At 39.7% G+C, this 12,123-nt stretch overlaps 1 protein-coding gene across 4 annotated transcripts in view; it reads left to right on the top strand.

Annotated features, from left to right (window-relative positions):
• Nucleotides 1-1,347: 1,347 nt before the first annotated feature.
• Nucleotides 1,348-12,123, top strand: part of CREBL2 (cAMP responsive element binding protein like 2) — a 33,974-nt gene continuing 23,198 nt past the window's right edge. For all 4 annotated transcript variants that reach the window (XR_014895956.1, XR_014895955.1, XM_085305920.1 and 1 more), the window contains exons 1-2: nt 1,348-1,558; nt 11,328-11,525. Coding sequence is in view for 2 of the 4 variants with exons in the window: in XM_085305920.1 (XP_085162046.1) it covers nt 1,544-1,558; nt 11,328-11,525 (213 nt within the window). In the remaining 2 variants the exon portion in view is untranslated. The remainder of the gene's footprint in view (nt 1,559-11,327; nt 11,526-12,123) is intronic.

Genomic DNA, 12,123 nt, shown 5'->3' on the forward strand with positions numbered 1-12,123 from the left:
ACATATGTTTTTAAATATTCTGGTCTCTTGTATAAAAAGTCAAAAGGATCAAAAACATGATTAAATACTTCAGAGCTAACAAACCTGTATGCAATTGCCACAGCATCTACTAGAAGAATCTGTAACCTAGTCTACACATTTTTATTACCTCAGCTCATGTTTTGCTTGTTGTGGCTTAAATGTAAGAAATCACTTAAAATTGYAGTGTTGTTTTAGCTGTAGGACAACACCAAGTCTTCGGTCAAACCAGAAAGGAGACTCCAATCTGTACCTCCAGCAAGATTTGTGGTGTGGTATGAGTCGCTAGGAGATAGGTAGCTCCACCAAGGTGCCTTCTAGCTGGGGTGGAAAATCCAAGTAGTTTATTAACGCTCCATGGCTGCTTGTTGGGACCTTACYAGTTCCCTTTAAAATTACTAGAGGCTGATGGGGTAGGGCTGCAGTGTTAGCTGGGGCTTGGAGGAGGCAAGAATACACCACATGGTGTTTTCAGGAGTGTCAAGAGGCCTCTTTCTCAGTTGTTGTACAGCTGACCCAGTGCAGTTCGAAAGCTCCGCAGCTGACAACCTGATAAACGAATGGAAATACAAAGGGAAGCAACCACTAACCATCTTATTCCATCCAGCTGAAGGGATGTGGAGAAAATACAAATCTGGTATTTCCAGCCCAGTGCTTAATTTCAAAATTGCTTCTGTCTTGCAACATTTTGTGTATGCAGTATTATTGATGGAGCTGCGCTTACTTAAGATGGCTTTAACAGCTTATATTGCAATACCTTTCGCTCAATTGCTTGTAACCTTGTCAAATGTTAGTCCTTTGGGGTGATACTTCCCATATGGGATCTATACTACAGTTTTAATTATTAATCTAAGATAGGTCAATAATTTTTATATATACAAAAAAAAGACTAGAGAAAATATGATCTTTTGCCAGAAGAATTATTTAACTGAGCAGCCGTTGTAGCTCCACSTTAGCCACAAGGCCTCGCGGCCTGGCTGGCACTTTCAGCCTGACGCTGAAGTCTGGAAGACAGGGCGGGGCGACCGGGCCTTCAACGGCCGCCTCAGCCCGAGGCCGCCCGCGGCTCCCAGGAGCCCCCGCATTGCTCTCTGGGAAATTTAGTCTTCCTCGCAAGGGGCGGTGCAGATTAGAAGCCGCCTCCGGGTCAGCGCAGAACTACGTCGACCAGAGCGCGCTGCGGCAAGCGTGGGCTCTCCCAGCGCGAGGCCTGGAGGGAGTTGTAGTTCTCCTGTCTCAGAACGCCGGAATTACGGAGGGCGGCAAGGCGGAACGGAACTACTCTTCCCAGCGCGCACTGCTGCTGCGCGGCTGGCCCGCCCCGCCCCTCGCAAGCGAGGCGGAGGCGGGCGGCTGTAAACAAACACTGCGGAGGCCATGGTGGCAGTTTGTGGTGGTGGTAGTGGAGGGGTGATCGCTGCTGTTTTGTTGCTGTTGTGACAAGGCCGAAGGGCAGGAGCCTGAGTGCCTCCCCGCTGTCAGGGCTGCGGGAGCAGATCGACCTGTGAGCGGACCGGCTGCGCAGATGGATGATAGCAAGGTAGGGAGGCGTAGGGGCAGTGGCGGTGCCGCTGCCGTGCCGGGAGATGTGGTAATTCGGATAATTCGTTGAAATACCTAATAGTTACGATTCCCCAKTGTGTGCTGCTGCTACTGGCTGTGGTGGCTCTGTTGAATAAGAGTTCAGTAGTGGTTGGGTTTGTAAAACCGAGTGCTTCCAGCCCTCGAGTATTGTGGAAAACCAATACATAAATTGTAACACTTAGTAAACTGAGAATTCCAGGTGAGATTGACATGTGTGATAAAATCATCTGAAGTAGTTTTCTTTGAAATACCCTTTGGAAGACCTCTGATCACTGTAGGCAGGAAGAAGGAATTCTTCACTCCCTTCACTTGTCATTTACAATGTGGCTCAACTATTAGAAGTTTTTCCTTTAAAGCTCTGGACGTGGGCTAGAGGTTAGATAGAGCACTGGTCTGATCTAGTATGATAAATCATGTGTTCCTATAATGCCCTGAATTTCTTAAATAGCTGCTATAGAAAAATAGCAAGGTACCAGTGTAGGTGCTTGGATTGCAAACATTGTAAGGAGAGCTGTTGCTTCTGTTCTTCCTGTATGTTTTAATGATAATAGTAAAGTAGCATCCCTGGAGAGACCAGTGTTAAATTTAAGTAGAGGGAGATACTAGAAGGTTTATGAGGAAAGCTTCCTCCTCTGCTTGGACCAGTGTGCCTAAAGCAGGACCGGCAGGGCTGTGAGGACTGAGAAATAGTTTAATTGCCATACCCATTCAATGCACATTTTCCTCAACTGAAACTCCTAGCTGAGTGCGAGTACTTCAGCTTGCTGAGCTGTTTGTTCTGGTACTGTCATTTGTGTCAAAGGTAGTTCAGGTCCCTGAGAATTGGTTAGGTGAAAGCCATGCTTTGTATGGGCTGTGAAGTGGCTATCTTCTGATTTGCTGTTAATTCTGACCTTGGCTTGGGTATTAAAACTAGTCAGGTGATAGGTGCGTGTGGTATGTTATATATTCCCAAGCCACCTCATTTTTGTTAAAATGAGATCATACTGCCAGTGATGATCTCTCCTAACTCAAAGGAAAAAAAAAATACTTGATGTAATTTCGTAAGCTTCTTAGATCTATTCTTAGCAAGTGATCAGTAGTTTGTGAGTGGATAAGCATAGTAATTATCCACAAAATAGATCATCTGTACATACTCATTTCAAAAACTAAGATATATGCTATTTTGTTTTATCAAAGCCTTATCTGAAAGCTACACAGGAGGGTGGGGGGAATCTGCATCACTGGAGTCTACAAAATGCTCACAATTGTGAGGACTACCTGAATGAAACAGTTCGTAAGATCAGGGCATTAGTTTAGAAAATCCAGAAGATTTAGTTCTGGAGGCATATGTAGCTAACTTATTACTCAATTTTTATTATTGTGTTTCTAATATTATAGACACTTCATGTCTCCTGTGACAGAATCAACTTATTTACATCAGASAGCTTCTAGATTTTTCATGAAAAATTATTTTAGAACTGTTACTGTATTTTTTTTGGAGTCTTCACCAAATAATAAACAGAATCACCAAATAGTTGGGATTGGAAGGGACCTCTCTAGACCACCTGATCTAACCCACTGACTACACATATGATTATCTGCTTTTGTTGGAAAGGTTATTGGATGCACTGACTAACAAAACTAAATGTTATCACCTAGCCAGTAAGGCAGTTTTTTTTTCTCCCTTCTCTCCTAAGAAAAAATTGAAGGAAAGTATGGAAAAGCATACAGAGAGTGGAATATTTATTCCTCATGCTTGCAGTCTCAAKTACAATCTCCTAGTATGATGTTTCCATTTAATTTACCATTGAGATACTTGCAAGGATGATGCTAAACAATTTTGAAAAAGGTGCTATATGGGACTGCTCAATGTGACACTTCCTAAGGAAGACTTTGAAAGTCTTGTTCCCTCAGCAAGTTTTTCATTAATGGTATAATTCTGGAAGAAGTCATATTCTGTTATCTTCTACTGAAAAGAACTGATACTTGTCAGGAAGTGCCTACTGTTTTGAAAGATTTTGCGGTAGTTACCTTGAAAGGCTCCAGTTCCTTACAGAACATTCATGAAGCTTCAGGTTAGCCTAAGAGTTTGGTGCCTCCATTTGAGAGATCCCATTTCTGTTGAGAGAGCTCTTCCCATTTTATGTAGCTGGAAACTGCTGTGTCAGGATGAGGCAAACAGTATTCATACTTTGTTTTATAGCCAGCATGATGTTAACAGCTCAAGCCAGCGTATCCTTGTATCTGAAAGTTCCGCTGAGTTATGTTTCCCTCCTTACTGAAAGGGTTCCCTCYTTACTGTATGATCTGACAGTCTTATTTGAATGATTGTGACTATGAAAGGATTTTCCCTGTAAAAACTTAGATAAGCAAATTACATAAGTAGTGAAGTAACCATTCTGTAGCTACATCCACCCGCATTCACAGTTTTTCATCTATATYGTGTACAAAATCTAGAATTGAGCTTGCAGTCTGTAATATTTTTGCTGATTCTTATAGTTTATACAGTTTAGTTTTTCATGATTTAAGAGAACATCAGAAGAATGGTACATCTTAAAACAGTCCTCAAAATGGGGAGGAAGTAATAAGAATCAAAGGGAGAAGCAAAATACCTACRCATCAGATCTGGGAAACCTCTTTCATTTTATAGTTATTTTTATAAGGGTATTCTTATATTTTTCAAAACAAACAAACAAAAAACAAACAAAAAACCCTTCTCTTCTCTTTTTTTTTTTGGAGCTGTTGTGAAACTAGGGCTTCTTCAAATATTGATCTCCTTTATCTTTGCCCTGGTTTCAGCTACAGGCTGTATACATGGGAGAGAGTTTGAGGTTATAGCTTCTGTTTGTCAATTAATTTCTGTTGGAATAACACCTGTGACTCCTGTATTTAAATACTTATGTGAATAATTCGGTTCTTGGTTTATGCATAGAAACAAGAAATAAATAATCCACTAACCCACTTTCTTTGTTATTCTAATGAAATAAACAATTTGGGTTACTCTTTTATTGTGAATACTCTTTTTCTATGTGGAAAAGATGGCTCTAGTTTTCAAAAGGTTGAGATAAAGTGTATTTTTCTTCAGAAACATACTGAACTTAAAACTGAATCTGCTCTTTCATGTTTTGGTTAAGAAAGTGTGTTTTGGGGGTGAATATGCATATTTATATTGTGATTTTTWAAAAAACATAAAGTGGATTTTTTGAGGACAAGTTGTATACTGCATCATTCTTAGTTTCTGCAGTAGAAAGTTGTAATTGGTTAGTTTTTGGAATGGAAACAAAAATGCAGTGAAAGGCACAGAAGAGCTTTTTAAAACTCTTAAGACTTTTAAGTGTTGCTAACTTAAGGAAGCTACTTGTGTGTTGGATACACAAAGAATGGACAAAAGCAAGTTAGGGAAACCTTTTGTTGTTTAGTTATGCTACAAGAAAACACAGTTCATTCTTCAGAATTGTGCAATGATAGATGTCGTTCTCGTTACTTAATACCCAAGTTAGATTCACAACTTTGACTTAACTAATTCTTGGTTGTTGGCTTTTTTGTTGTTGCTTTTGCTTTAAAATAAATTGCTACATACTCTGAAGTGAAGGAACAAATTCCTTTATACCTGTAATAGCAGCTGCTGAAAGACTGGGTTTTCAGCTCAAATTCTTTGTGTTCATTCACTAGCAGACTGGACCCAGGGCCTTGAATGCTGATCTTGAGATTTGCCTATTCTTAAACTCAACAAACTAGCGATGCCTGAGGTGAAAAAGAAACCTTTAAATAGATGAGTGTTTTTAGATTGTAACTTAGTTTGCAATGAAAACAAAAACCCTTAAACTAGCTGTTCCTTTTTTAAGTTGTCTTGTCAGGGACCTGTGATCATTGCTATCCCAATTTTGTTTATGGACTGTAGATCAAGTGTCTGTGGATATCTTGCTCTAGTGTCCAGGCAGGCAGCCTTCCCTTTTGGGAGAGTATTTGGTCACAGGGCCGGGGAAGGTCTGTGGCAAAAGGCTGCAGATGAGGAGTTGCACTACTTTGACCTCTACCCAGCTTTGTATCATCAAATATCTGGTCATGTGTGATCCTGCAGCAGGGGGAGTTTTGCTGTAAAAAAAAACATGGCAGAGAGACAGATGTCCCTTGGAGGGAATGTGAGTCAGATGTGAATGTTGTGCTTAATACATAGGGCTTGATAGGTCTCCATTCATGAGATATCCCTAACACTTCTCTGCCTTTGACCCTCACTGTTGTGAGTTACCAGGGTTGTGAAGAGGGGGATGATCTCCCTGGCAATCCTGGAATCAACTTTGAGGAATGCTTTGAACACTGCAGCAAGGACTGAGGACTAGCACATTTATCAGGGAGTCAGAGTGGAGAATGGAGGCCAGGATCTGTTTTCATAATGATCTAAGTTGTTAAGGAGATAGTTACTATGTTTTTACCCTTTAGGGCTTTTTCAGAGTTTATGGGTTTGTATATCACTATAGAATTCTTTCATCCAGGTTCCTGACTGAATGTAAAGTATTCTTGTTACTTGTTTTCAAATATAAAGGCTAAATATGTTTGGTTAGAAACTGAGACAGGAAATCATCAGATTAATCATCAGATTTTTTAACAAATCATGGTTGTTGATGGTTAGGRTGGTTCAGCTGATGTATCTGCTTTCTCACGTTTGCGATAGGAAAGAAAAACGGTTTGGCTTAAATCCTGCAAATCATCTAGAACAGTTTTATTCTGTGCCTGTAGTGGGCTAGGAGGCTATGCCTAGTATGGTATTAGCTGACTATTTCTGTTGTCTGTTTAGAGCTCTAACAGAGAGAGATGTAAAGAAATATCTGGGTTCTGTTGGTATAAATTGGCAGAATATGCAAGGCAGGTAGAGGGGATGTATTTCTATGTGAGGTTGTCATTCCTTCCTGGGTAGAAGGGAGGAGTCTGACCTGTAAGGAGGCATTGAAGTGACTTCTATAGAGTCTCAACAGTGATTCCTGATCTGAACCTTAACACCTGCCCATCTTGACATGTGGAAATCTGTCACATGTTATCAGTTCATGAAATCTTAATATTTATTCCTAGCTTACGCTTTTTTTTTTTTAAGTCTTCTGCAAACATCTGTTGCTAAAGATTACCTTCTTAGTACATTAATCATTTTTCATCATTATACTTTTAGCTGTAATTTTTATTCCCAGATCTGTTTAAGACTTAGTGTTTGCTCACTAATAAAAGACTTATATTTTTGGATCATTATCAGCTGTGCTTTTGGAGTGCTTTCTCAGTGTGATTTGGAGTACTGAGTCTGCTGGTGAAAGTTAAGCTTTACACAGATTAGTCTCTTAAAATGTAATGCAATGGAGAAATAACCAACATAGTTTCTAGTTAAATTATATATTCCTGTTGTGACCGACAATGTGATTTTGCAGGTCAGAACCTCACCTTTATTAGGAGACTCGTGACTAATTTTGTTTGATTATTGATTTTTCTTTTTTTTTGAGAGAGAATATTTGCAAGTGTTAATAGATTCCACCTCCCCATACACATGCTTCTTTAAGCACTGAATTTGTTATAGGAAGCTTTTTTTTTGTTTCTTGCTGATTATTTTTATAGTTTAGGTAAATTCCATACACAATCATCAAGTTTCATGCTGAGTTGGATTCTGCAGACCTGTGCCTTTAGCAGCTAAGGCAGATAAGAGTCTGGACCATGTCACCACCAAAAAGAGTCTGTATAAGATGATTCCCTGAGTTAGATCTCAAGTGTTGGCTGAGGTAGCACTTAAGAGCTAATTGGTTATCTTTGAATGAACGGGGAAGTGCTGAAAGATAATGAACTGATGACTATAGAGAGCATTTTTAATCTGGTAATTTGTTCAGTACCTGCAGGTGTAACAAGAAGACCAGCTTTCCCCAATATTCTGTCAATGTGGCTCAGTTCGTGGGGGATTTAACTGTCTAGTAGCCATATTGCATGTACCTGCCCTTGCAAAGGAGGATGTCTGCAGGACTCATTCTGGCAGTGCTTTTCCAGAGATCTGTTGAATACCTTCCCAGTGCTCTTTTGCCCATCTTTGGGCTAAAAAGAATTTCAAAAATTAAAGGGCTGTTTCCAGATTGGGTCAAGTAACTGAAGCTATTTCCAATTGCCAAATAATGTCAAATAATTTTGTACCTGAATGTTGATACCAGACAAGAATGATGTTGCGATCTCAGTACTAAAAAAGGGAGGGAAGCTCCCTTTTTCTATCTTCTGTAGCATAGCTGAGCTGAAATACGAGCTTGGTTGGACTTCTGACAAATGTATGACCTTATTAATATTTTTATGACAAATCTTTATCATTAGCATTCTTGTGGGTCTTGATTGCATATGACTCCCTGAAAAAACCAATCTCCACTGCTGAATGCTAATGGATCCCATTGCCTTACGAACTTCAAGGGAATACAAAAGGAACACAGTGTTTGCTGCTTTTTTGTTGGTGGTGGTCTGCTGCCATGCTCAGCATCAACTAGCACTTCTGCTTTGTCTTTTTTTCTGTCACACCAGCATAGCAACTGGCTAGGCAAACAGGAGTGGAAGTCAGGAAGGTATGGTAACATGGAACGTTGAAAAAGGATTTAGCAGGCCTTTCTTTCCCCAAATCAGTTGCTTAAGCTTGCAGCAGGAGTTTCTAAATGCTAGTTTAAAAAAAAAAAAAAAAAAAAAAGTTACTAAGAATGCAGGGTTTGATTAAATCACTCAAGCTGTACAGGGTGTTGCATAATTATATGGTGAATTGCTGTTCAGGGGCCATGGAAATGATGAGTTTTTCGGGGTGGTGTGAAGGCAGATGATTAGGGTCTTGATACTCAAAGTCAGAGTTAAGAGGGAAGGAAGCTTTCAATAATTTCTGCAGTTCTAGTGGTTAAAGCTTTGGCAAGAAACGATCAGAGCTGCAAGTAGACTTTGGATTGAAACACCACAAACCTGCATCAAACCTTGCCCTTTTGTTAAGTGTAGACTTGGAGAGAGCATATTTGATGCTCTAGTGTAGTGATCTGCTTCTCTTTTTCCTTTGTAACGTCTCTGTTCTGTGTTGATGTGACTCCTACCTTGGAAAAGACACTAGCTGAATATAAATGTACACAAAGTATTTTAAAATAACAATTCCTTAAAAAGAAGCTATTTTGTGAGATTACTGTGGTGGATGGATTTATTTATTGTGAATTGTGCTATTTGCAACAACTTCTTTTTGTGGCTAGTGTCTGCCTAAGACTGGCCATGGAAAGGTTGAATGCTATTTGTGAATAGTTCTGACTTGCTGCTTTTGAAAAGCAGAGTGACAGCAACTGTTTACCTGTTTGACATTGTAGTGAAAAAAACTGACAGCAATGTGCTCCTGCTGAGGCCGTGGTTACGATGTTGTTCATGCAGCACTGTGTGGTGTGCTGGGATTCTGATCTTGAGTTCAAGCCCACTCTACTGGAGTGGCAGAATTCAAAGTGGCAAAGATTTTTAAGAGAGCTGGAGTGTATGTCTACACAAGAGCTTATCTGGCTGATAAATTTCAAGATTTATCTTAAACTGCCTTGCATAACCTGTAAAAGCTTCAGACTCTGAAAGTCTAGGAGGTCCTAAGTAATTTAGATGTGGTGCACAATGTAATATCCAGAAAGCTTCTTTTTGGTACAAGTAATAACAGTTAGCAAATTGTGAGTGCCTCCAACCCCTCCTATGAAAATTTTGTGCATTTGTCACCTACTGAACTAGAAGTATAAATTGCACCACACAAATGTGTAGTTCCATGAGAGGACAGAGCCATGCTTGTTGTGCTCAAAGGGGGACAATCTCCTTGTCCCCTTGACCTTGGCTGGTTACATTTATACTATCTGGGTGAATCAAATAGGCCTGGTGTGTAATCAAATGAGTGATAGGGAGGTTAAAATTAAGATTCAGAAATGGAGAGGGAGGAGAGATGAGGGAGATAGGGAGCAGGATGTGTCCCTTGAGAAGCAACAAATTGCAAAAAGTTTTATATAAAAGCAAAACAGTAACTGTTACTTTATGCCTTATGCTAGGTTATCCTGTTTTAGAGCACTAAGTTTAATGAATTACTGTATGCATTTATTACAGGAGAGCTTGGAAAATAGTAACTAAACTAGAAAATCTTAAGGCATGCACCTTTGTTACAGGATGAGTGAAGGATATGGATTATTCAAACTGCAGTTCAAATGCAAAAGTTTGAGTTTTTTGCTTGCTCTTCTGAATGTATTATGTTTGTTTCACTATCACTTGGTGTCCATTAATTATGTTTCCTTCATTTGCTTATGGTAGGCAGTACTACTGAATAAATTAGGAGAGGCAGTATATGAGATGGTAGGATTATGTTGACTCACTTTCCAGGGAAAGACTAGGCTTTTTTTTTTTTTTTTTTTCATTCTAGCACATCAGTTCACTGGAGCCTGCTAAGTTTATAGAACGAGTGACTTCTATGACTGTCAAAGCAGGCTTATTTTGTACTGTCACATAGTAAAAACTGTCACTTTTATTATGAACTGTGGTATTTTGAACACTGTTTATAAGAAATATACACAGTATGGTGAAACACTAAGTCAGCAGTGAAATTCTTACATGTCAGTGTGTGTGTTAGGTGTGTTTCTCCATACCCTCTCCATTCAAACAGTGTGGGCATGGAGCAAATAAAGTGAAATTCTCACTTCAGAAGGAAAGTGGGGTGTGTGGCTGACAATGCTTACAAGGCAATCCTGCCTGATGGCCATTAACTTTCATACCATATTTAAGACTTCTGTGTGCCGTGTTCTCATATGAAGAGGAAAATATTTGGGTGGGGAAATGTAGAGTGAACATTGAGGAAAACTGTTCCTTTCATTTGTCTTTGGAATATGGGAAGCCATAAAGGAAAGGGAAAATTGATTTCCAGTGCCTGCTATATATTGGACAAGAAATGATGAGGTTGTGTTTGTGTAAGGGAGATCTAAATATGGCACAATGAGGGTTGAACACTGGCATAGGTGGCAAGAGGAGACAATCTTCCAGGGTGTTTAATATATATATTTTTTTAAGGCAAAAATGCCCCGAATGGTTAGGTACAGCTCTAAAGGAGGCAGCAGAAGTCAAGCAGGAAGGGAATGGAACTGAAAGGCAGAATTTAGTGTAACTAAACTTGCTTTTAGTAAAAATGCTCAGAAAATTCCTTTGAAGTAAATCAGGACTGARGAAATTTAGATGGCCAGGGAATAATTCTGAGAAATTTCATCTTAAGAGTAGGCTTCTTGAAATTATGGTCACTTTATTGCAACAAAATTAAGCTTTTGGACTAGTATAAATTTGGAGGAAAAAAAAAGTTACTGACTTAAAGTGCTAAAAGMCATTATCTAGTATTTCTAGCTGCCATTATCTAGCTGGCAAGTATTAGGGCAAGGGTTTTCAACCCTATTGATTGCTAATATTAAAACACTTTTGCTACAACTTGGTTGATTGTCTCTTCCTCCCCTAGATATTGCTCCTTCAAATCAGATCAGTAACATTTACAATAAGACTGCTTGAGCACTGGCTTCATACTAAAATATTATCCCTCTTGTTTTTGGTGCCGTCACTGAAACCTTCATATACTAGCCCCCTAAAAAAACTACATCCTCTGTTGCTCTAGAATCAGTGAAAGTATGCGGAAGGTTTAGGCTTGAGACATCTTGTGGGCACCACTACATGGTTGCAGCATTCTGTTGGCAGAACAGGACCTTTAATATACACTTCTTTTCCAGGTGGTTGGAGGCAAAGTAAAGAAACCAGGCAAGCGAGGTCGTAAACCAGCCAAAATAGACTTGAAGGCAAAGCTTGAAAGGAGTCGTCAGAGTGCAAGAGAGTGCAGAGCCAGGAAAAAGCTGAGGTATCAGTACCTAGAAGAGCTGGTTTCAAGCAGAGAGAGAGCCATCTGTGCTCTCAGAGAAGAGCTTGAAATGGTAAGAAACTGTCATTTAACTTAATCTTCATTTTGATTTGGGGCTTGCTGTCATAGACTTGTCCTTAAAATCACTGACTAAAATGAGAGTTGGGTTTTGCCATAAGATATTAAAGCATTGCTAACGGATGCACTCAGCTGCGGTAATTTGCATACTGAAAATGAACCGTGTGCTACAAATAATCTTCTAGTTGTGAACTAGAGGTAAACAAAGAGAGCCATTGCATGCAACTCTTTGAAATCTGTATTTTGGAAAGCCTCTGACAGGGAGAGAAGGAGGTAGAGGATAGAAAGAGGTGTGTTAGRTCAATGGGAAGATACATCCATAGTTCGCCAGTGCTTCCCGCTAACTTTTGTCTTTGTACATGAGGCTGAATTTTGGAGCACACTGTTGACGTGTAGGTGGTTGCTCAGCTGTGCGATGTTCAGAGCGTGCATCAAATGGGTGCCTTGACCAAATAAACTGCATTAGCAAAAGAGAATGTTTTGTCTCTAAATACAAGCTCAGCTCCTCAAGTGATACTAGGCTCCACTGAAATTGAGTATATTGCTTGACCTTGTGTTAGGTTTGTTTGAAGAGGTAGGGCTAGTCACCATAG

The sequence above is a fragment of the Rhea americana genome, unplaced genomic scaffold (assembly GCF_003343005.1).
Source record: "Rhea americana isolate MKP2758 unplaced genomic scaffold, rheAme1 scaffold_228, whole genome shotgun sequence".
Lineage (NCBI taxonomy): Eukaryota > Metazoa > Chordata > Aves > Rheiformes > Rheidae > Rhea > Rhea americana.